At 42.1% G+C, this 25,373-nt stretch overlaps 1 protein-coding gene across 1 annotated transcript in view; it reads right to left on the bottom strand.

Moving 5' to 3' along the window:
- The window catches only part of magi3b (membrane associated guanylate kinase, WW and PDZ domain containing 3b), an 86,422-nt gene that overhangs the window by 15,014 nt on the left and 46,035 nt on the right, over window positions 1–25,373 (bottom strand). The window contains exons 2-8 of the mRNA XM_077601885.1: window positions 20,603–20,719; window positions 13,151–13,270; window positions 7,952–8,158; window positions 5,523–5,685; window positions 5,127–5,206; window positions 4,002–4,059; window positions 2,430–2,533 (exon numbers count right to left, since the gene is read on the bottom strand). Coding sequence (XP_077458011.1) covers window positions 2,430–2,533; window positions 4,002–4,059; window positions 5,127–5,206; window positions 5,523–5,685; window positions 7,952–8,158; window positions 13,151–13,270; window positions 20,603–20,719 — 849 coding nt within the window. The remainder of the gene's footprint in view (window positions 1–2,429; window positions 2,534–4,001; window positions 4,060–5,126; window positions 5,207–5,522; window positions 5,686–7,951; window positions 8,159–13,150; window positions 13,271–20,602; window positions 20,720–25,373) is intronic.

Below are 25,373 nucleotides of genomic sequence, written 5' to 3'. Positions count from 1 at the left end.
AATAGTCGGGGGATGTGCAGTTGCAATAGTACAAGAATAGTACATATGGAGCTGTGCGAGTGCAGTCATATGTGGAATAGTAGCGGTATGCATGGGTGGAAGTTGAATGCAATAAATAGTACATGCTAAACAATTATGGATTGGTTGACTAGTGCATGTACATGTGGGAGTCAAGTACGATAGCAGAGTGGAATAGTAGGGGTGTGTATAAGTGGAATACCACATTATATAAAGTAGGTATTAGCAAGACTATGTATTGATTTAATTATAAATGTGCGATAAAACATGTTGGCCATTAGTCAGCAGGAGACACAGAGGATTTGTAGAGGATGTGCATGGGGGGGGGAAATTTACACGGGTATATGAGTAAGTGTAGGGATGCACCATATGGAGACTACTACGTATATGTTTGATAGTGTCCACATGTCCTGCATGTCTACATGCAAAGTTTAGTAGTAATGTCTCATTGGTGAGGTTGTGATTGCATCGTAGTTGTGCTGTGATGAGCCCGTCAAGTTGCATCGTTGGCAATTGGTGGAGCGAGAGCGCTTTTCATCAGTCCCCACGTACGTGTGTGCGAAAGGGTGCGCGAGGGGGATAGCGGTTCGTCTGATTATGCTTGGTCCCATCTGATGTGTTGTTCCGACAGATGTTTTGAGCTGGCTCCGAGCCCAACCCTGTGCCCCCGCATGTATTCACACCCGTGCTGCCTTAATCCCCACATTTGCGAGCAGCCTGTTACAATGTAATCCACCAGACATCCATCCTAATGGACCGCTCCCTGTGTTCAAAGCGACACGGCAGCCTCTCCACGGTGCGCGACTCCAAAGTAAATCATTAGCACGCGTTTGAGACAAACAACTCATTTCAACGAGCACCTTTTTAGTTAATTGAAGGTCGCTGAACTATGGGAACTTGCCTTCATGACACAGGGGCTGAAGGTTGATTGGAAGCCGAAAATGGCTGAAGCAATTAAAGTACGATTAGCGAGAAGAAAATTAATGTTATAGAGCAGCTTAAATGAAATGGGCTTTTGTGGGTTGAGTGGGTAAAATCTTGACTGATATTATTACTGGAAATATACACATTTCATTTTCTGTTCCGCTCATCCTCACAAGGGTCATGGGGGTGCTGGACCTTATCCCAATCTACTTTGGACAGTAGGTGGACCCTGAATAAATTACAGTGGTACCTCGACATACGATCGTAATCCGTTCCGAGACTGAGATCGTATGACGAGGTTCTCGTAACTCGAGCGGACGTTTCCCATTGAAATGATTGGAAAAAAAATTTAATTCGTTCCAGCCCTCTGAAAAAACACCAAAAACAGGATATTGGATTGGAACAAATGTTTTATTTCTTCTAATTCCCCATCTATTAACAAAGTAACACATACCTAGTGGTTTAATAGAAATAAAATGTGTTTAATCTAACTAAAATTGGGCGGATTTCGCCGAGGGGAGAGGGGCACAAAAGGGGCGGGGGGCTTCGGGTTTTTTTTTCTCCACACAACACACTCGTAAACGGAACAAACACTCCACCCTCACGTTCACTATCGATGGGCTGTTTGCTGTTGTACTATTCCCTTCAAAATATTCCGAAAATGATGCACACAAATGTCCTCACAATCGGATAACGCACGACCACTTGCCAACGAGCAGCAGTCTTTTATCAGCGATCGCTCCGCTGCTCATGGGAGCTTCGGGGGCGCTGGCTAGCGGCTCCCTTTTAGCTTGTAGCATCTGTGTTCGCATCCCCTCGAATGGCGCCTATGATAGAGTTGCTACCGTGGATGCTATTGCGGGGAGTTGCGAGCCAGTGCCCCTGATGTTCTTATGAGCAGCGAACGAGAAGTAATATAATACTCCTCGTATTAGATAAAAATAACAGGAAATGCAGCAGCTGAGCTTACCCACATATTGATTGTGGGTAAAGTTTTATTCTGAGAAAGAGTGCCATTGCCTGCCGGCGTTGTGTGCACGAGTATACTTCATTACCCAGAAAGCCCTCTTTTCCCCGCGCATGCGCGTTGTGCGTTTCCTGGTCTGAATAACTCATTCGGTGCTCGTAAATATTGTTATACACGAAAGATATGCAAAAAAGACAGTGCCATGGCCACCTGGCTTGGTCGCATCACGAAATTTTGATCGCATGACGGGCAAATTATTCGATCGAAATTTCCGTCGTAAGACGAGAATTTTGTATGACGAGCGGTCGTGTGACGAGGTACCACTGTATTGGGAATAGTGTTCAATTAATTATTAATAAATATGTTAAATTGTTAACTATGTTAATATTGTTATCTTAAACGGTGACTTATTTTCAACATGACCGTTTTACAGTATAAAGATTTCCACCATTACCAATGTTTTCCTGGATATAACATACACCAAGAAATCTAAAATTACACAATGAAAATGTTTGCCTACTAGCATGAGAGGAGGCAGTCTTCTGGATGGTGGCCATCCCCTGGCTGAGCCTTTTCTTAGCCTCCAGGACTGGATTTTCAAACTGGGTTTTCTGATTGATGTGGCTGCAAAAAAACAAGCAAGCAACATCTACATGACACACCATATACAATTTATATGCATGCCGAGCACGCGTCCCTGCAGTCGATTCCGTGAAGAATACAAAGCCGACGGCACCCGCTATTATTTATACACACATTAATAACACTGAGCACGTACAACAAGGCATGGTCGCCGACCTCTTTCCGTAATGGGATTCATCCATTTAGTATTGTAGGAAATGACCCCTCCCCCTCTTTTTGCTAAGGGCTTGAATCCCAAGCTAAATTGCCTGTTGGCCCCTCGGCAGGGGAAGCACTAGCTATTGCTCCACAGCGACAAACCGTTGTCAAGCTGAAGCTTTCCATCTATCTCACGTCCATTTTAAGTGTCCAAACAACATTTCAGCTCTAACGCGGCTATCTTGCCGTCTTCCTGCTGCTGGCCGACCAATAAAACGCTGAGTGCTCACTTTTTTTTCTAATGTTGGAGGGAAAAAATATAACAATGTGGTCAAAAAACGGTGAAATCATCACCTGTTCCTTCAGGCCGCGTTACAACAGCCAGGAGCATCCCCATTCGAGATGGACGCAATGAGACGCGTGCTGGATTTCTGATGTTTATTTTTAAACATTAACATTCCCTGACACACAAACACGATCACGTGCATGCCCGCAACGTTGCTGCTGCTGCACAGTAACGACTTTGCTAGGTTTTGAGTCCTCGTGGAACAGAACATTAGTGGAGTACAACTATGTCAATGAAGTCCATCTTATATCAACGCGAGTAATTTTTTTATGCGTATGTATCAGAGCATATGAGGTTCAAGTGCAATAATGTGTGTTTTAGTAGCGCATATATAGTATATAATATGAGATTCAGCATCCCAAATTTGCTAGTTGCGTTTTTTGGGGGAAAGTTGCTATTTGTCAAAGACAAGCAAAGTAATTTCCTGTACAAAAATGTTATTTAGTTGCAAACAGTGTGTTCCTTTCCTTTGCATATAGTTTGAATGCCTCATTGCAAAAGTCTTTTGTGAGTATTAGTAACTAAATGATGAAACTCTACAAGCAAATGTACTGAAATTCACTGTTACCTTATGCAGTTTGACATTTTAATTCAGTGAGACTTTTCCATACCCCTAGAGGGAGCCTGTGATCTACTAGTGGTATTCCAATCACACTGCAATAAGATGATTCGGAAATAGTGTTAAATATTACACGTTTAGAAAACACAAGTGTACTCATAGTATCAGTATATGTGAATGTATAGCCTTCCCTTTTATAAAACAAGTGCAGCACTATTACAATAGAAAATGAGGTGGCTGCTTGAAGTTTATTTAAATCTAGACAGAAGTATATTGAATTGAATGCTTGAATTGTGTTCGTGTGTGGCTACACTACTATACCACGTGGTATAGCCTCCTTTTGAATGCACCAGGGCGCACAGTATTACAGCATGCTGGGGAATAAGCCATGAATCAATAAGACTTACTCTACATAGTATGTGCCATACTGCGGGTCTTCAATCTCCTCCCAGCCGTAAGGTAACTCTGCAGAGAGAGAGAGAGGGGGGAAAAGGAGACAAGAGCAACCGTGTTTAGAAGGCGAGTGTCATCAGGGTCTCGTGTTGTTTGACTTGGAAACATCCTGGGATCATTTAGAGAACATTTGGAGCAAGCCTGCTTGGCTGCAAAGCCCCTGATGAACAGATGAGGTAGAAGGAGGGAACAAAAGAGGGAAAGAGAAAGGAGCTGTTCATGCAAGAGGAAGCTTTTCAGCGAGCTTGCTTCTCCTCACTCTGCTGTAATAATCCATTAGGGGGAGGAAAAAAAAACAGGCCGGGAGTGTCCCACTGGTTCAATTCAAGCTTCGGGCGCACTTAGGGCTTCTATTAGCATCCTCAGATGTGAGGTCACGATTGAAGCTCATCAAACTGAGCTCATGAGCAGAAGCTGTTCTTTAGTTGTCTTGTTTGGACTCGCAAACCTGACTGATGAGTTGGTAAACTATGGGTGAAATTTACTGCAATCAACAAATGATACAGATACACCAGCCACCGGTTTAGCGTAACACTGTGAATTCATGGTTCACACTGATGCTTTTCAGTTCCAAGGTACGCAGTTTGACTCTCATATGGGCCTTACTATGTGTCCGGTCGCAGTCAATCAGAGTGGCTCGTCTCATTTCCTTTAAATGTGGCCGACTAAAATCTCTTGATGGAAAAAGGATGCAGCAATCCATTAATGTCTTGAAAATGCATTTGCCAGCATTTTGGCCCGTGGTGGACTAAAACAAAGTGCCATAATTTGGAGAGGAATTTATAGAGGCATACAATTTTTTTGGGGGGGGGGAATGTAAATGACATAAAAACACTTCTTTAGCGCTAAACAAGTTAATGGATGTAATCACTCAAACAGTGATACCAATGGTGCAGATTAATCAAATAATTCTTATCTACTTTTTGGTATAAGGTTAAATCGGCCAATGATGACTTTGTGCAAAGACCATTGGTTCGATCTCAATGAGTTGAAAGCAAGAAATAAACAAAACTACAATAAGAGAATAAACGATGCATACTTTGTGACGTTAGTGACAATGTGGTCGATATATGCAGTACCTCCATCCTCGCACTTCTCAGGGGGCTTTGCCTTCTTGGCCAAGCGGGGGTCCAACCATGTGGTCGTCTTAGTGTTGTGACTGAGGGGCACAAAGAGTAGACATTCATAAAAAAATCCACCGACAGTAATCCCTCGAATATCGCGGTTAATGTGGACCAGACATAATCGAAAAATTATAACTATAACTTTTTTTTTCTTCAGTGCCGAGTCCTACTAGCAAGTGACATCCACTTACGAGTTTCAGGGTTCTTATGAACTTAAAAAAAAAAGTAAAATAATTAATAGCGTTAAAAAAATCGTGAAGTAGTCAATTCGCGATAAATGAAGACGCGATAATCGAGGGATTACTGTATTTTCTCTCGCATTTCATGGACAAACTTTATCGACAAACTCACTCAATGAAGTAGACCATGCCCGTCTCGGTGTAGGCCATCTCCCAGTTGAGCGGAAGCGGCTCCAGGCTGTCGTCCCTGGGGAGCGAGCTCCACGTGCGGAAGTCCATGGCGCTGCTGGATTGGGCGTAGCTGGGCACGGCTCGCCTCCATTCAGCCTTGTGGTCTGCGCGGCGTGGAGGACAAATACAGGAAATGATGAACAGTTCATTTTGCGTACACCCGAAGGCTGCTTTGCATTTGCAAGTGCATACAAGTGCTTAAACTTATATGTGCTGTATGTGAAAAGTCAATGGAAGATATGCCACTTCTCCACCAAATTGGCCATTTGAGCCCAGCAGGCCTGCAGACTTATTCAGTATGCGACTTCTCTTTAATGAGAAACTACTTGACAATAAACATGAGACACACAATAAAAGCGTTCCTGGTTCCTGTGCAGCCTCCCTCAGATGCGTTTTAAAAGGAGTGTTTTTATGTGGCACACTCACTACAGAGAGGCTACCAAAATGTAGGATGCAGCGGGGAGGGGGGGGGGGGAAAAGGCTCTTTTAAGATTGTGTTTTAGGTAACTTAGTTGGACAGAGAACAAGCATCATTTGGAAGAAAAACAAAGAGGGCAAAACCTGTATATGAAATTGCTAAGCCACTGTGGGCTATTTGTTGTTTGAATTATTACTGTAATATAACAATATTACGGCAGTTTCCGACCTGAGCGGAATATAAAAATCCTAAAAACACGCGAGTAACTGTGTGTCGACTTTTTACAAGAAATGTCAATCACATAGTGGTAAAATCAACCCATCTGCGCCTCCGAGGGTGATGAAAAGGTCCCTCGGTTTTTTTTCCCTGTATATTTGATGGATGTATATGCATCGATCCTCAGTGCCTGATTAGTATTTTTTTGCGTCATGCATAATTAATTAATTGTGGACTTATTCTTTCCTGTAGTCTTAGAGTGTCCAGTAGAGGGAATTTACACTTTTTGGGGTGCTTATATCTGTGGGCTGGTGGAACTTTCAGTAAGACAGGTGGTCTTAGTTTGCCTGAACTTGTTTTGCTAGTGGACAAATCTGAAATGTATTTTTTTTTACAAATTACATTATTTTTGACTATAATACTGTAGGCGTAGCATTTTAGGCAGAAAGGTTCATTGGAATTAAAAACCTCAGGAATGAGAAAAATGTGTAAAAGTTGTTGGGTTTTTTTGTTTGGGGATACGCATAAATTTTATAAAATGTATTTTACTTAGTGTACCTTGCTTTCAACAGTTGCCTGTTCAGATCAAGCAATTCATTTTGGAACAATTTGCCAGACTTTACAGAAGGGACGTGCACAGGTCGGTAGGGGAGACGGCATGACACTTGCAAGTCAAGAGCTCAAATTTTCCATGAACTTCCTTCTCAATTCAACCATAACTTTGTCCATCTATGGCCGCCCTGAGCTCAACAGACATCCAGTCAGTGCACAGCTATCGTTTGGTAGCCATAAAAAGCACTCCAGCACTCACGCGGGTGCTATTTTGTTTTTGAGTGTATATTTGGCTTCAAATATGAGCACCTTGTTGGATAAACACACACCGGATTCGTGTAGATCCTCGGTACAGCTGAGTAAGCATCAGCATGAGCGCTCTCTGTTCGAACAAGGTAAAAACAAATAGAAAGGATGAAATCTGCTTCTTTCTTTTCGCCCTCTGTTTTAAGCCGAATTCCCATCTGGTCAGTGTGAAGCGCTTTCACCATTTATCACGCTTAAACTGAAGGGATAAAGGTATGTCATTTTAAAAGGCACCTCTGCAAAGGTTGAAAACGTGGTGCTTATGTTAATATGTGCATGCATCAAACATTCTTTATATTAGCATAAAAGGGTATTTAACTACTGAGTGTGTACATCTGTGAGCAGGTCTACCTTTGACTCAAAGTGCTTAGAAGAACACTTCCAAGGACTCGAAGTGGAGTCATTAGTCCATAGAGGAACACAAGCACATGTTCAAGAAAAGGTTAAGTGCTCATATTAAAATAATACCCACCCCACTATTCCGTATTTGCATCATGTATGTGCCAAGCAGGTGCTCGCCTTTTGAGTGGCATTTTTACTAATTGGCTGACATTAATGTAAATGGCTGTCAAACTCATTTCAATGTTGACACCATTTGACTAGCACTGGTCTTTTACTTCCCTATCTTGTACACTGACAACAAAAATAAGTTGGTACGTGAGCACCCACTTTAGCAAATCGGACCCAGCTGTTCAGATCAAGGTCAGACAAAAATGTATTTTACGTCCAAATGTACAATTTCCACAAAAAACTTCTTTCCCCTGGGATGACGGAGATAGACAGTTAGACTAACGCCGCGTGGCTCCTCCTGGCTGGAGGATGTATAGAAGACAATATGGTCGCAAAAAGCCCGTTGATTTCGCCTTACGCGGACATACTAGGCAAGCCGTTGACCAGCGGTGGCCTTTCGTCGTCGTCTTCCTCCTCGGGCACGGCGCTGTCCTTGCGGTCCATCTTGCTAACTGACGTGGTGCGCTTGCGGGGGACGTCGCCACCAAAGTCCTCGTCAAACAGGACCTGATCCACCAGGTCAGGTTGCACTAAGTTGGGCTCGGCGGGGGGTTTAGGGGTCCCGTAGAAATTGCCTGGACAAAGAGTGAGACAAACATTTAATTTTCAGCTTTCACACCTTTAAAACGACATGTCGCCGTCATTGCCAATGAAACATAATCCTTCACTGCAAGCCCTCCAAGGTTAAATCAAAGGCTATTGTCGTCAGTGGCTACCGATGAGTTAAATCACGTGTCAAAGTGGCCGCCCGGGGGCCAAATCTGGCCCGCCGCATCATTTTGTGTGGCCCGGGAAAGTAAATCATGAGTGCCGACTTTCTGTTTTAGGATCAAATGAAAATGAAAAGTATAGATGTATATTAAATTTCTTGATTTTCCCCCTTTTAAATCAGTAATTGTAATTTTTAATCAATTTCTTGTGTATTTAGTTCAAAAATCCTTTTGTAAAATCTAAAAATATATTTAAAAAAAGCTAAAATAAACATTGTTTTAGATCTATAAAAAACTGAATATTCAGGGCTTTTAATCCAGTTCTTTTAATCCATTTATTTCAAAAAATGGGAAATCGAGTTGACGTTAACACGGCCCGGGAACCAACCCGAGTCTGACACCCCTGAGTTAAATAGAACAAATTCCACTAAGATATGACAAACACAGATTGTGTTAAAAATTTATTGCTCTCCCCTGCATGAAATAATTCAGAAAGCCATACAGTTCGACAGACAGAATTAATCCTGTTTTTTTCTTTTCTTGATAAAGTATTTTTGACCTTGAGCAAACAACCTCATCTAAAAAAAAACTTCATGGGAATATAAGGCACTCAGTACAGATAGTGTTAAGATGATTGTATTTTTCGAATAACAAGATTTACAAAAACTAAGACACAAGCGAGATTGTCTCGTCGCTGGCGCGTCTTCCTAAGCGTGTAAATTTCACGTCTCTTAACCTGCTCCTACTCACGAGACACGCACCACAGAGCTTTGGTGACTCATGTAACATTAAAATCACTCTTCTTGGTATTTGCCAGCTAATTACACTGTTCATTGAATATGGCAATTAGCTCTCTTCTCCGTTTGCCATTTTTCCCTCCTAATGAAGAAACCCTTGTGTTACATGCGATAAATATTGAGTCGGATAACAGGAGTGAGGGGGAGGATTGGGGAGGTGTCTGCAGTCTATAAAAATGAGGATGCTTGGCTAAATGACGTGTTGCTGGATGCGTTGAGCTCCATTTATTTACAGGTAATCCATTTGCAAGGTCGACTATTTCCCTCCCACAAATGATCAGCAAATACGTAAGAGTGGTCTTGTGCTTCAATTCCAATTTTTAAGTGGATGAATTAAAGAAGAGAGAGTGACACCGTTGGGAAATGCAACATAATTAGCCTCCCGCGCCCCAGCCAAAAATCATGTTTCGACGCAGCTGCACAAAAAGTCAAAGCTTTACATGTACTTAACCAGAACACGCCAACGTCACCGGCCTTTAGGAGCGGCGTTTATCACATCTTTTTATAGCCGCTTGTACATTTTAGACGGACATCCTTGAAACATTGGCACTTACGTGCTTTCCATCGCCGAGCAGTACGATGAAAGAGGGTGGATGTATGCTCGGGTTCTACCTTGAATGGCAATCTATGGAGACTATTCCATTATTCATTGGCCGATATTGAGAATCATAGACGTCCAATCCATTCGTACTAGTTGAAACGGCAGTGATCATTTGTTATACACAATGAGTTGGACATTTGGGTGAGTAGAAAAGATTAGATTCTCTTCTTTAATCAGCAAAAGTTTCTTTCAATGTTATGACTTATTGTTGAGTATATATTATACATAAATATATAATAATATAATATAAAATACTGTGATAAAATATGTCCGTTTAGTTTTGCGTGAAAATATCAAGAATTTTAAAACAGTACTATTTTTGCTTAGTGGCACGTTAGACAAATGTTTTTGAGAAATATCAATTCAAAAATTACATTTAAGGTTTAACATTTTCACGCGTTACATAGCAAGCAATGATCAAAGTTAGACAGAGAGGTTCATATTTTTGCCAAAACGACAAGCCGTGCTGCGACATCATCTCTCAACAGGTGCAGTCACCCTGAAATGGATTGGTTGCTCTAATCTGTCGTATTAGCCCTCTTCTGTGAGACTCACCCCAGTCGAGCTCCTGGCACAAATCTTTTGGTCAAACAGGAGAAGCAATAAAACCATCCAATTGACAGTGCAGCACGATTTTCCTCTTTCTTTATTTTCTCTTTATTGTGATTCCAAGCCTGCGGTTCCCCGATTTTCCATCAGCCGCAAATCACGGTGTGCCGCCCGCTTGCTAATCATCTGTGGTTAAAAATGAAGTCTCTCCAATCATAGTGGATTGTATGCATAGTATTACCGTCTATGGGAGTAAACAAGTTAGGCACATGCTGGAAACCACGACTCACGATGTGAGTAAAGCAAGCCCCTCCGGTCAATCCACCTTGGGTTTACGAGGCGGGCGCATTTTTCAAAGGTGTCTTCATTAGCGGGCACGAAGATGGAAGACGCCGCTAGCTAATTTACCGTGACACGCTGAAATTGATCAGTCGCGCTACCTGTGTGATTAATCAAGTGCTAACGAGTTACACGCGGGGACAGCAATTTTTTTCTATACGTAGAATAAATAGTCCTCAGATACATTCAAGATGCAACCAATAATTCCGGGAGTTCTTCTAGGCAAACTTGGTTTTGCCTGGTTGCCATAGTAACAATGGCTGGACTCGCCACTCGGGCGTAGGGAACAAAACACCCCATTAAAGATCCTTCTCACCCCGCATTTAATCACGCCTTGTGGGATACAATGAGGGTCAGCGTGATTAATAAAACAGCGGCGAAGAGGGTATTTAAGAGAAATTATGCGTATGAATGGTGACTATAAAAGCGAGCTGGGGAGAAAAAAAAAAAAAAGAATGCAGAACATGATCTATTAACATAATGAGCATCCAGGCAAATCACTGGAGACTATTAGCGAGACTATTAGGGATCTCTCCGAGCCCCATTAGGCCGCTACCTTGAGCACAGTTTAGTCAGCGGGAAGCAAAGGCAATTGGTCGGCCACGCCACGAGGGGAGCCATAACCATGTTGACCTGTGACAGAACCCAGCTGACCTTGTTTATTTTGCTCTTTTCCACTACGCATGAAGCTGAGCTCAAAAGGGGAAAGGAGTGAAAGAGGAGAGTGGGAATGGAGAGCGCCAGTTTCTTAATGCGATTAATTCCACTCAGCATTGGAGGGCAAGGAGCTCGACGCTCGCAGCTCAAGCTTGTGCTGACTGGCTTTTAGAGGGAGAAAAAAAGGGCGGAGAAGAGATAAAAGCCCTGTTGAAATACAGAACACTGACACCTTCCCACCCTGAGAATATTTAGTCAAAAGAATACTGTATACCGTAAAATTTGGGCTATAAGTCGCACCTGAGTATAACACGCAGGCAAAAAAATTCACGATGAAAGGGAATCGTACATATTCATATAGACACACTTATATATGCCAGTGAATGCACAAGTTGTAATGGAGTATAAATTATACATTAAAGTAAGAGGAAAATAGGGAACAACAGTCAAAATAAGCATCAGTTAATATGAAATAGGATATTTTCTATCTCTTTTTTATCTATGGTCAAGTACGCCAAACTCAGGACTTGGATCCAATTAAAATACTATAGGACAGGGGTTTCAAACCGGTCCTCAAAGGGCCGCAGTGGGTGCAGGTTTTCATTCCAACTCAAGAGGATACCTTTTGCAAGTGTAATCAGTTAATTAAAGTCAGGTGCTACTTATTTTAAAAGACACCTGATTGGTTAAAATGTCGGCACTGGATCGGTTGGAACAAAGACCAGGACCCACTGCGGCCCTCGGTTTTGACACGTGCTATAGGATGACTTGAATCAAAGGAAGTGTTTGCTTGAAAAGCTCCAATGTTGTGAGTCAAATTGAATTCCGTTCCATCAAACAGCTTTTTTAACTCCCATCAGTACATGAGCCAAATGGTGGCTCGCATCTTGAAAAGTCTACTCTTAGCTCAAGGCACCAGTATGGCCTCCCTCGTTATTGCATCTTCTTTGTCAGGTCAAAGTTTTGCTATGTTTGAGCTGGGAGGTGACTGAATACCCACTGGGAGTAGGTGGCAGAAAATTTATCACATAGATCAGAGACTGATGGAGAAAGCTAAGCTGACTAGCTCACATCCAGCAGTGCACCTTGCCGGTGGCCACACACACACACACTCCCACCAACACACAAGGCTTCATACAGCCTTAAGGCGCTTTTCTGGCTGGAGGAGGATTTAGCTTTATCTTTTTAATTCTCCATCATATGGCGAAGAGCGGCGCTCACATGCCGGCGCTGAAAAGGAAGGAGGCGAGACAGTCGGTCCATTCAGGTCGCTCTCCAATTGTCAGAGAGAAAAAGCAAAAGGCTCGCTTTTTTTTGGCCACCGTGTGGATTTGCAACGCGAGAGAATGCACTTCGCTCGATGCGAGTAGGCAGATTATCATGTTATTGCTGTAATCATCACACAATGTAAGCGAAATCCCGTTCTCGCCACCGTTCCATGCACCATTTGGCAAGGCCTCTGAATTTAAAGGAAAGCACCGGTTATACCTCTTAAGCCACGTTGTCAGAGTCCTATTGTGGGAATTTAGAGTTGTGGAGGCAAGGGAGAGCCTCGTAGCCACCTGGTGTGCGACAGCCCAGCCGGCTGCCGGGAACAGCAGGTCGGCTGGTTTACATAAGGTCATCATGCAGCGCCACAGCTGCTCAGCACGGTCCCAACAAACACTACGTGAAGGCGCGCCGCCTACCTCAAATGAATCGCTGCATGATGCACATCAACAAAAGTGCTTCAGAGACGCTGACTAGCTACGTCGACAAAATGAGTCAAAATGTGAACATACATCACGAAAGTGAGTCAAACTTAAACAGAACTCAGTCAGAAAAACGGAGTAGAGTTGTACCATTTGGACCTGATAGAACTAACCACGCTTCAACTGTGCTCCCTGGTGATTTATAAGTTGTGACTGCGCTTACCATCATAGGTGCCACTCTCCAGGAGAAGGCCGCTCTCCTCCAGGATCCGGAAGTCTCCCAGGCTGATGAAGTTGTAGTCCACGCCGGGCACCTCCCCATCTCGGGGAAGCCTGGTGGTACCTGTGCAGAAGGAACCAAATAAAACAATCATTCAAATTTAGAAACCACCCAGCAATAGGCTCTAATGAGACTGAAGTGAGGTCATCATTGAAATGCTGCACCCGATGTGGGGCCAACTCATTGAGCGCAAACCAATCGCCATTGCCAAGTTCAATGCAAATCTCCATCACCCAAATGAAGCTTTTATGGCGGATCGCTTCATTCTCTTCAAGGCTGTGTGAAGGACGGAGTAGCCATTGAGGCCCCCGCACTTTCATTTCATTCATCATGCCGGATTTATGCTATCTAAAATTCAAATGGGACAATCAGAAAATGCTAGGAGTAACACATATGCCTATAATGAAAAATATCTGACACTATTTTCCAATCCCCATTTGTATTTCTCAGTAATTATGCAGAGCTACGACCTTGGCCCCGTGTGAACAAAATCTACAGCGGGGAAAAAAAAACTGATCCTTCAAACTGGCCTTCAACATCAGCTGTAGGTACAATCATTGAATAGCATTCTTGCTCAACTATGACAAAAACAGCTGCGAAAGAGAGCAATGAACCCATTAAATTGCAATAATAATTTTCCCATCAATGTTAACGAGGCCCTAATGTTGGAGGTTTCTGAAAACTGATCATTCCACTCCTTTGCGAGCAGATCAGAAAACAATTTCTCACCGGAGTATGCACGTTGTTAACTCTTGATTTAATCATGTTGATTCCTGAGCTGCTTCCTTGATACTTTCCAAACTTGCCACAATTAATAGGGAAGTCGAACTGATTGTGGCGACCCGTAGGCTTATTAAGTAACTTTATGTCACCATTCCTGTGTTTTAGTTTTGATTTTCCACTTACATCCCCACTCTAATTGGACCGTGACGGCTTCTCTGCACCCCGGCAGATGATTAAACGGCCCGTTTGATAGCAAGACAAACATCAGAGAATCCTTCTTTTAGAGCTTCTTGGAAATTCGCCTTTTGTGTTATCCGAAGCGCTTGACACTACCTCTTGTCATGTGAGAATGCCAACCCGGGCTGCTTCTCATTAGCGACGTGTGACTTACGACTCGCTCTAAAAAAAAAATGTACCCCCGTAGCCCAATTACTGGAGCCGCCGTCGTTGCGTACCTGCCAAATGTCTCCCTCAACCATTATCTCACCAGGCCAGGGCAATGCTCCACAATGGGCAGCGACGTAATGAGGCCTCGTTCCAGTTGGGCGCTTTGGGCGAATGAGAATGGCACAGGTGCGTGCGCACTTCTTGGAAAGGAAAGCGTCCCAATGACAAATTTCCGATACACTTTTCAGATAAATCGCAGATGAAGGACTCCAAATGAGCAACCTACAAGATTTGCACAGACATTGAATTGAAGTTGTCCACTTCAATATATATATTTTTAATCTGGGTTGCAGTGCCATTTCTGGCCACCCATCTTACATATTGCTCTTTTTCGCATTTTTTTTTCTACCTCATCATATTCATGGCATCACACATGATCTATGGTGTGTTGGTGTGTATATGAGAAAGCTCAAGCCGTGTGGAGCTTGTGTCTGATCTCTGCAAGGATCCGGGGGAGCCACTGAGCTCTTGGAAGGCCGGGGAAAAAAAGCTTTCCTGCTTTTGTCCTCTCCGGAGCTATGCATCTTTTTTTTTAAATGAGATGGAATGTGCCCAAGGAAGGCTTAACGCGGGCGCACACACACTTTCCGTTAGACCTTTGCTCTGTGCTTCTCTTTACTCGTTACTTTCTCTGCAATTTTCATTCTTAAGTTGTTTTGTTTTCTCAGGCGACTTAGCTTATGGGCTATTAAAGTTTTGTTCTCACAACAGAAACTTGAAATGGATGAAAGGGCCTTTGGAAAAATGGGAAAACTAGTGAGAGTGACACTTTTAACCTAGCAAAATGGGGTTTTGACTTGTTTAGCTTTTTTTCTACATTACATTTTAAAGCAATCTCTTTGTATAGACGTTTTATTGTCCTACATTAGCAATTTGTGTTATATTTCAGTGACTCACATTAATCTTAATTATAGTGCTCAAATGGCACAATTCAATATTCTATTCCATCATGCCAAAAACTAATAATTTATATTTTAACAAAACACAGCCAGTACTCGTCTATTTTCATTGATAATATTAATTTATGTCTAAAATGTATTTTCCCTTGTCTGTATTCTCACCATCTTGCTACTGTGACAATTAAATTTCCCGAATAGGTGATGTAAATTATCTAATCTAATTTTACCCAAAACTGATTGAAAAACCTGATGGGCTAATTGTCAAATTTCACATTCAACCACTATTTCTTTTCAGCATCTACGTTGATTTTTTTTTAATGTGGAGCTGCAACCCGACCGCTAAATGGCTGCCACCTAGAAATGATGGGTATAAAATAAGGCGGCCCAAAAGGTAATTGAAACAGAGGGGAAGGTGACGAATGAGAACATGCAAGCGTGTGACAGAAGCCACTTTCCGCTTCTCCCGCTCATTACGGCAGTCATTCAAGCCGGGAATTAGGGTCTGACTCACTGGGGGTCCCCTGATGAACAGCGCCTATGGGCCATAAAACCTCAACGAGCACCAATGCCGAACACGAAAAGGAGAATGGAAAGCGTGTACGCCGTGACACTTGAGGACGTGCTTGTGTATGTGTGAGATTGAGCTGAGAAATGGATCATTTGCTGTACTTTTGGCTCAGAAAGTACTTGCTCAACAGCTTTGCCAGAAAAGATACTGCATTACAGCAGCTCCTCAGAATTCAAACGTGAATTTCGGAATACTGTTAATGTCGCCTGTCAAACGAATTCTAAAACAAACTAAATTACACTATATATACAAATTATTCAAAACCATGTTCTTTTGCCTTAGGAAAGTCAATTCATCTTAACAATAAACAGTGTAAAAAATCACAAGGAAAAGCAAATATTCATTGAACTGAAGGAGAAAATGATGCAAAATGTTTTCTTCACATTCTATTCAGTTCTCCTTTTTCTGTATTGAACCTCATTTCAACGTTTACAAGTTAAGAAAACCAGTTTAAAAAAAAAAAACACTGAAAATTGCACGCTTCTTTGTATACAGCGTACAATGACTTTAGATGAGGCATGATCTGTTTCCGCAAGGTAAAGAAGTTTTAGGGAGGTTGCTGAGATGTCCTTGCAGTGGTTACTATGGTGACAAAGTGCTTGAAGAAAATACTGCTTGAGAAAGCAAGCGTGTTTGAAAGCTGTGTGAGGTATGGAGCTGCATAAATACCCACAACAAAAAAAGGTGACAAACCATTTACACCATTGGGTTCTACATGTTATACATTACATGTACAGAAACACAATAACATCCATGTACAAAAGACACATCATTAAAAAAAAGGATATTTTCCTAATTGTATAGTGAGTCAGGCTGAAATGCTCGATGAAAATTAAAGTAGACAGGCTGACTTTTGACCACAAAAGAACCCGTGTTGGCTTTACATGTGAAACCCTGAAGGGCTCTTTCTATGAAATATAACTATAGCAAAAAGAAATCCATCATAGTAAAACAGCCTAGCGAGAATCGAACTGATGAAACCTTTTAACTCAACTAGCACTCAACTCAAAATCTATAGGTCCAAAATGCAGACATTCAGTTTGAGACAAAAACTATTGTGGCTCTGGGCGGCTAGCTGAAGTAATACGGATTAATTAGGCCAAGCAAGTGAGCCAACTTGTGTCGGATATCACTGAAAATCAATCACATGCCTGCCTTGATGCAAATAACCAGTCAAAGTTCAAACAGATCAGTTGAACCAAGATGTACATTTTGTTCTGACCCTCAAAGCCAACCATTATTTGTTGGCAATCATTCAAAATCAATATTGTCCTTGCTTTGACTTTAGAATCAATTTATGAAGGTTTAAAGAGCAGAAAATTGCAAGTGGGAGTAAGTGCAAGGGCGCAAAGAAATATAGTTTTCTAGCAGGAACTTCGGCATAATTTGTTGGATATAATTCAAAATCAATGGTCTTTGCTTCAGAGTTTTTCATTATGATAAAATGCAAACAAAAGAGAGTGCCATTATCACTAATTATTGTCTGGAACTTGTACCTCAGAAATGTTTAATTGTATTCAAAATCTATAATAAATGTTAAAGACTCAAATAGAATTGTAGAGTTGATTCAAAAATTCACAAGAGTATTTTTTTCAGATATATTTTTGAAAAGACCAGGAGATTGCAACTGTTGAGTTGACATTGAATTTAACTCTCAATGCCACCCTTCAAAATTTGTATTTTTGCACCAACCCGTCAAGGTCTGACAGACATTTGAAAGGGACAGTTTCATACAGAATTATGACTCTGACATTCAAAATCAGTGTTCAACAATTTTAAAATAAATAACGTTCTTGGTTTGAGACAATAGACACCGACAAAGAAAGTAACATATTTTTATGATATATACAGTCAATCCTCTACTTACGAATGCCTCTAGGTATGACATTTTCAGGTTCCGAAATTTCTTTTATATGCAAATGAGTGACTCGAGATACAAAGAAGATCAAACTTACGAAATCCCCCATTATCCGTTATTATATTTTGAAAATATTGCTGCTGATGCATTGATTCTCACTTTAGAACATCGCTATACTGGGCTCTCATTTGGTCACTCTCATTCTATCTCATAATGACAATAAAAGCATTCAATTCAATTGGCTGTCGCACAACAACCACTATTCCATGTTTCAAGATTCTCTCTTAAATACCAGTCCACCTCGACTAAATTCTACCCTTATTAATTATTGCAATTCCCCTTATTAGGCGATTAATAACCTTCCAAATGCAATGCAGCACATATTTGCGCACGCACACACGCACGCACACACGCACGCACACACGCACGCACACACACACACACACGCGCACACACACGCGCACACACACGCGCACACATGCACACACACACACACACACACACACACACAGAGCATAGGTAAAACTCTAAAATGTAGTACTAAGAGGACGGCTTTTGGCCCTGGTAGAACGGGCACATTTTCATATGCTTTATTTATTTTAAGACATTAATAAATCATTTCTTTATAATTTTCTCTTATTTTTGTGTTTCCTCAATTTCATACAAAATTGGGACACTGACCAATTTTAAAGGGTTTAGTTGGTAGTTGTGTGAGGACCATGGAACGAATTAGAGAATTTACATATAAAGTACACCTCTACTTACGGAATTTTCAAGTTACAAAAAAGTTCTGAAACCAATTAATTTCGTAAGTAGAGGTACAACTGTAACAGGAAAAGTAGATATTTTGAGTGGTTTTATAGGACGTCAATAACTCAAATATAACTGGCATTTCAAGGGATAAAACACTCAGCTATTTAATGTTTGCTCATTTTAAGGGAGTCTGCAGTTTTTTTTAACTTGTGATTTCCAGCCCTTTGCTGTTTATTTTAGCTAACTTTTTATTTCAAATCTACAGAAATAAAATACTAAACATCTTTTAGCAGAATGAGTGAATAAGGTTGGATTTTATAGTTATAGTTCAAGACCATTTTAATGCCTTGTTTTACATCCATTTTTATAAACTGGGTAATATTTTAAATCCCTTCAAATGTGTTATTAACGGCACTCTTCTCTGTGGTGTGTCAAATCTATAAGGCATATTTTGCTTTACGTCGAGTATAAAACATTAATGTCAAAATGAAAAGAAATACTGTAATTACTCGAATATAACACGCAGGTTTTTGCAAAATAATTTATTCCAATAGTTGGGGGTGCGTGTTATAATCAAGAACTAAAATAAATTACAAATTTTCGATCGAAAAAAGCATCGTCAAACTCACTTGACGCACGGATTTGACGTCATCACGTAAAGACGACGCACGGATTTTACGTCATCTCGTAATTTCGATCGAAAATCGGAAAGCCGAGACCACCACTGCCCCCCTCTAGCCTCCTACTCGTCTCAGTTCACCCTCTCTCAGTTCAGTGTTATAATCAATAACTAAAATAAATTATAAATTTTCGATCGAAAAAAGCATTGTCAAACTCACTTTGACGCACGGATTTTACGTCATCTCGTACAGCCGACGCACGGATTTTACGTCATCTCGTAAAGCCAATCGGATGATGTGTTGTGGGAGGAAGAGGAAGTTGACGCATACCGGCTGTAGCCAATCCATTCATTGCTTTCGTTTCCTGTATTTGACTATCATTGACTGTTGTTAGCGGTTGCTAGCAGTCGCTAGCTGTCGTTATTCTGTTGCCTCTGTCCGTATGCGCGCCGCATGCGGCCACGTTTGTTTCCACGCCTTGGTTGATTCATTAAAGGACTCCGTATCACGCTGAATGCCTCGTCCTCTCCTGCTTCCTGCATTTGCACAACGCGGCGCGACCGTAACAGATGCCCCCGATCGCGCTGCGATGACCCAGCGACGCGGCGCGATCATAACAAGAGGACAGACAAAGAGAGAGAGGAATATCTGCAGAGACTATTTAAAGATTCTGATGCGGACTCATTTGAAGGATTCTAAAAAATAAATTCGTACTCTTGATGAACAGTTGTAGTTTAAACACATGAGTCTTTTCCATTGTGCATATGTTCAAATCATTTATTTATTCAAGTTGTATGTTCCTTTTCTTGTTTGAGAATGACAATAGATATTTGAATTAAAACATGATATTGTCAATTGAAATGTAGTCAATGTTCAAGGAAGTCTGAAAGGTATTGCAACATAACATGTCTACATGATATGTTTGTCCACTCTGTGTATCATCTATTGCCCTAAAATTCAAACGCATAACTCCCAACTGCACGACACTCGACACGCTCGTACCTGAAGATTTCTCTATCCGGTTTTGAACAAAACAATCGTGAAACGAAGAAAAAAAGGTACGATTTCTGATTTTCGTCAGCGGGAAATTTTAGGTGCGCACTATATTCGAGTACTGCGTTTTACCAGATTTTTTTGGCCCAAAGTTATACCTGCGTGTTATTTTCGAGTGCGCGTTATATTCGAGTAATTACGGTACTGATGGGTTAACAGTTGTTTTGTTGTCTTAAAGTGTCCACTAAATGCCAAATGTGTCAACGCCGTAGAATAATAAGAAAAATGCATAAATATGATAGACTACTACTTAAGATAATAATTTGCAGACGACAGTCTGCAGACTAATGTGTCATTTAAATTAACAGCAGGCACAGTCACCTGAAGCCAAGTATTATGTATCAATTATAATTTTGTCCAAATTATCAACACATCTCTAAATTGGTTTAGGATTATTCTGTCAGACACAGTGATAAATGGATAGGTGTCGTATAACATGTTTGAAAAAAGAAAAGGCACATTTGTAATACTTACAGGGGATTGTGCGCAGGTAGAGGTTGTCCCGTATGATCTGCTGGAGCTTGTGGTCCAACGAGCCCTTCTGAAACTGCAAACTGAGGTAGTGGCGAAGGTCCGTGTTCAATACTTTGCCTGTAGAGAGGAGCGAGACGGACACATAACAGGTCAATACGACACAGTGGCACACCTTCGGAAAAGAGTTCACGGCCAAAAGAGAAATCAATCTCAGCCTTGTCGTCTCATCAAGGCATCAGCGGTGTTAAAGATCACGCCATTGATTTGGTGATATCATATCGTTGACTTCCTTTCTGCATGGCTCTCCTAATTGAAAATTCAATGCAGTTCTTTGAAAATGATGGGGTGGGGGGATTCTACCTAACAGACGGGAATGTGATTGAAGAGAAATCAACTGCAAGCGAAAATATATGTAGGTCATGAGAAATTGTCTGTTTTAGCGATCGAATGGACGCTGATCTCGTTAACAAAAATGTTCCTTCGTGGTCTTCTTGATTGGATCAAGTTAAAAGTGTGACGTGATGGCTACATTTGTGGCCACCTGTTCTTACAATGACATTCAAATATTCAAATATTTCATTTGTTCACTGAGACAAATTTGGTGAGTGAGGATTTTTGTTCTTGTCAGCTGTGATAGGCAAGAAATCGCACTCGACTTCTTTTCATTGTTTTAACAAGCTCATGAACAATGGAAAAACTGTGAAGCGTATTAGGCTCCCTGATTTTTTTCAGAAGAAACAGCAAGTTGCTGCAATGATTCGCGAGGCTGCAGGGAGAGGCTTCTAGCTCGTCATGAAGAAAGCAAATCTTTCTCAAGAGGAGATCTGCAATGTCTGCTTGGCCTCTATCGGCATCTCCTGACAGGAAGAAGAAAGTCGCCTTTAAAGCGTTGCATTTTAGAGAAATGTATCAACGGCATTTTCTTTCTCTTTCCCCTTTGCAGACCAAACGTACCTCAGCAGTACTACTGCGCCATCACGTGAATGTATCTCAGCAGGACTTAAGATGATGTAGATGTCGTGTATGCTCTGATGAAAACAGCTATGGAGGCTAGATGGAATAATGATGAGCTCTGGGAATAGTTCTATCAGCTTTTTCCACCCTCAAATCCTCTTTGCCACTCCTCATCTTGCGGGAGACATCCCAAAACAGGCCATTATTGTGGCAGAAATCCGATTATTTTTGCACTTTAAAAAGGGAGCTCTGCTTCCAAATATCGGACGTTGTAGAAACACCCAGCGCGTCCGTGGGCTTCAGAAGTCGCCGCGACCCACGAGACATGAGCTAGCGATGCTCGGCTCCCCGTTGAAGGCCATCGTCACAGCTGGTCAAGCCGACAAAGGGAAGGGGGGGAAAATAGAACTGAGGCCCAATCCTGCAATGGCATCGTAAAGCTGGCCCAGAAATATTGCTCTTTGTTCCAATTCAGTTTGCACGCATGGGAGTTGATGCATGAAACAAAGCTATTCGAACTTGACACTTTCATCAAGGACTTCTACAAAGTCTGCTTCAAATTGGTCGGGTTTCCTTGTCTCAGGAGCGCCATTTCCAGATGCAACCTGACAAGGCGGGGGTTGAAACGTCTTTGTATAGACTTGATTTGAGGCTAAGCTTTTAGTTCTTTTGACATGTTTCGAGCCCCTGACTATTTTCCGTCTCGTGATTAGCGGGGTTAAACGCGTGTCAGGAAAACCACGTCAGACTTGACATCCTCAATGCATACATCAGAAAAGTCGGTACATGTCAGAATGCTCCTTCAACGTTGACTAGACTGAACCTTAACATCTAACTGAATTAAGTATGGAAGCACCTTTGGGTATTTCGCTCTGGTATATAGATACTGAGTTAAATGAAACTGTGAATGTTGATCTGAGCATGATGAAATATGACGGCACAGGCAGAAATAAGTAATGAGGGAAAGAAGTCAAAAACAAGCGTCAAAAACAACATTTATTTTATGGGCAAAGTATGATGAATTTGAAATGATAGGGTGTTTGTGTAGAAATTCATTAATACTGTAATACTGTATATCAAAACATAGGGAAACAAATAGATTGCAGTGGTACTCATAAAGCTGGACAATTGCTGACTGGCTATTGTTTTTTTTCTTCTCAATTTTCTGAACCGCTTTATCCTCATTAGGATCACGGGGGTGCTGGAACCTATCCCAGCTGACTCCAGGCCAGAGGCGGGGGACACCCTGAATCAGTGACCAGCCGATAACAGGGCACAAGGAGACAGACACACCCATACCTAAGGGCAATTTAGAGTGTCCAGTCAGCCTACCATGCATGTTTTTGGAATGTGGGAAGAAAGTGGAGTACCTGGAGGAAAGCCACTCAGGCCCGGGGAGAACATACAAACTCTACACAGGTGGACCGACCTGGATTTAAACCCAAGACCCCAGAGCTGTGAGGCCGACGTGCTAACCACTTATCCGTTGGGCCGCTAGCCTTCGTTTGTGAGCCAGAAATATAATAATTGCAACAAAATAAATCGTTTCTTAAATCATCATTCAACTCAGAGGGGCTCCATTGTATCAAATAATACCCTCTGAACAGCCAAAATCCCATGCTTTGACTAGCCGCTGACAGATTCTAGAAAGGAATGAGCAATAAGTCGCAAATGCCACACAGAATATCACTTTCCATTGTTGGGACATGGCTGTGCAACGTGGCGCCTCGGCGATGATGAGCCGCCAGTTGTTAGCCGTCAAAGTGGCTGCAAAAGAGTGGCATTTGGATGCCACTATGCAAAAAAACAAAACCAAAACAATAACAAACAGCACTGCAGCAATGTGTTCCTCCTGCAGTGTGTTGTTGCTGCTGCAATCGTGGTGGCCTGTCAGCGACCGTTAGTGATGCTGTCACATTTCCCGAGTGGACTCGCTCATCTTTTCCCCCGCAGATAACGCCGCTATTGTACCAGACCTCATCTTTCCGCCGACAGTGCCTCAATGGACTCTGTTGTGGCCATCAGACGCCGAAGCCGTTTGTAGCCTATGTCTCTGAGGCCTAGGCTGAAAGCCAAGATGCTCAATTTAACCAAAAGGGAACAATTACATAAGAGAGTTTGGGTCCACATATATATAACTGAAATAACATTGTGTCTTGTTCTCCTTATTAGGGAGCCAGATGTTTTGAATTATGCTCTTATGAACACACGCAAATGTTTTATTGTCAAATTTGTAATGAGACATTTGAATTTTGGGGGGTGGGGGGTTATTCTCAACTGACGAATAACAACAAGTGAGAATTTAAGTCCAATTCATTTGAACTAGGAGGGCTTGGCAGTGAGTCATAATCTTTTGGTGGCAATAGAAATCAGAAACTCATTTACTGGGTGGCCGGCGGGTGAGTGGTTAGCACGTTGACCTCACAGTGAGAGACCTGGGTTCAAATCCAGGTCGGTCCACCTATGTGAAGTTTGTATGTTCTGCGTGGGTTTTCTCCGGGTAATCTGGTTTCCTCCCACACTCCAAATACATGCATGGTAGGTTGATTGGTCACTAAATTGCCCCTAGGTATGAGTCTGAGTGTGAATGGTTGTTTGTCTCCTTGCGCCCTGCAGTGTATTTATAGAGTTCAATGCCATCCCCTCACTTCAATTGGATTTAAAGTCTGTTGCCGTCAATAACAGCAAATGAGCTTGTGGGTAAATTGTTATAATGATTTTGGCTATTAATAGAGTTTGGCAAGTGAGCATACGCCCGGTGTCCGTTACGTCATGAGTGAGGAATTCTCCCTTGAAGCATATGCGGCGTCCAGCGGGTGTTCATTATTTGAGTCATCTGCTTGTCACTTAATTACGTGTCCGCGGTGGAAAGGGAATATGCCATCAGCTCCTGCACCATTTTGCGGCACACCGGCTTATTGGGAAAGAAGGACACCGTGGGAAGGAATCCTTCTCAATTTGAATCATCACCTCTGCTTTGTATTTTAAATAGAAAAAAACAAAAGAACGGCTACTTTTAAAAAATTGAAAAATGAATCTGCTTTTTCTGATCCGTTACAACATATACTTTCCCCATCGTATAGTGCATTCAGGTAGATGCTTGGCCAACAACCAACCAATGCCGGCTCCATTGACTCAGCGCCATCCTATTCGCCGGTTTCTCCTCTAACCCCCCACCCCCCTTGGCATCCCGCTCTCATCGTCCACGTTTCCTCCACCGTGGCCTAACCCCCGCGGCCGACCGTGGCCATCTTTGGGGACGCGAATTGCCCCGGGCAGCTTTTTGAGTGACAACTGCAATGCAGCGAGTCCTGTTACAGGGGCTGTTGAGGTGTGGGCGGGGGCCAAGAGCGCCATAAGCCTCGTTTATAATCTCACACCTCAGCCAACACCGTCGAATGGATTCACTTCACTTTATGTAAGCGGCACGCGATGGCGGGTGGCACATCCGGCAAGGAGAGAGGCCGACCGGACACGCTGGCGCGCACAACTGGCCGATAAAAGCGAACTGGCAGTCATCTGGCACGCTCCAAATCTCCCTAAACACACAATTTCACCCTTTTTACAAAAAAATCCTGACAAATAGCACCTTTACCCTTACATACCGAACAATTTTCTATGCACATTGTCAACTTTGACCTTCATTCATGTCATTTTTTTTGTATAAGCGGATGATAACACATTTCCGGCCCAGTGAGTTTACAAGTAGACACAGAGTGACATCTGCTTTGCACTAAAGTTAACTAACCATATGCTACCTTGAATCTATTCTTCAGCACTGGGGAAATGGCAGCACAACCTTTCTGCATACAGTTAA

Source organism: Stigmatopora argus, chromosome 6 (genome assembly GCF_051989625.1).
Source record: "Stigmatopora argus isolate UIUO_Sarg chromosome 6, RoL_Sarg_1.0, whole genome shotgun sequence".
Taxonomy (NCBI): Eukaryota; Metazoa; Chordata; class Actinopteri; order Syngnathiformes; family Syngnathidae; genus Stigmatopora; species Stigmatopora argus.
This window is presented reverse-complemented; position numbering and strand designations above follow the sequence as displayed.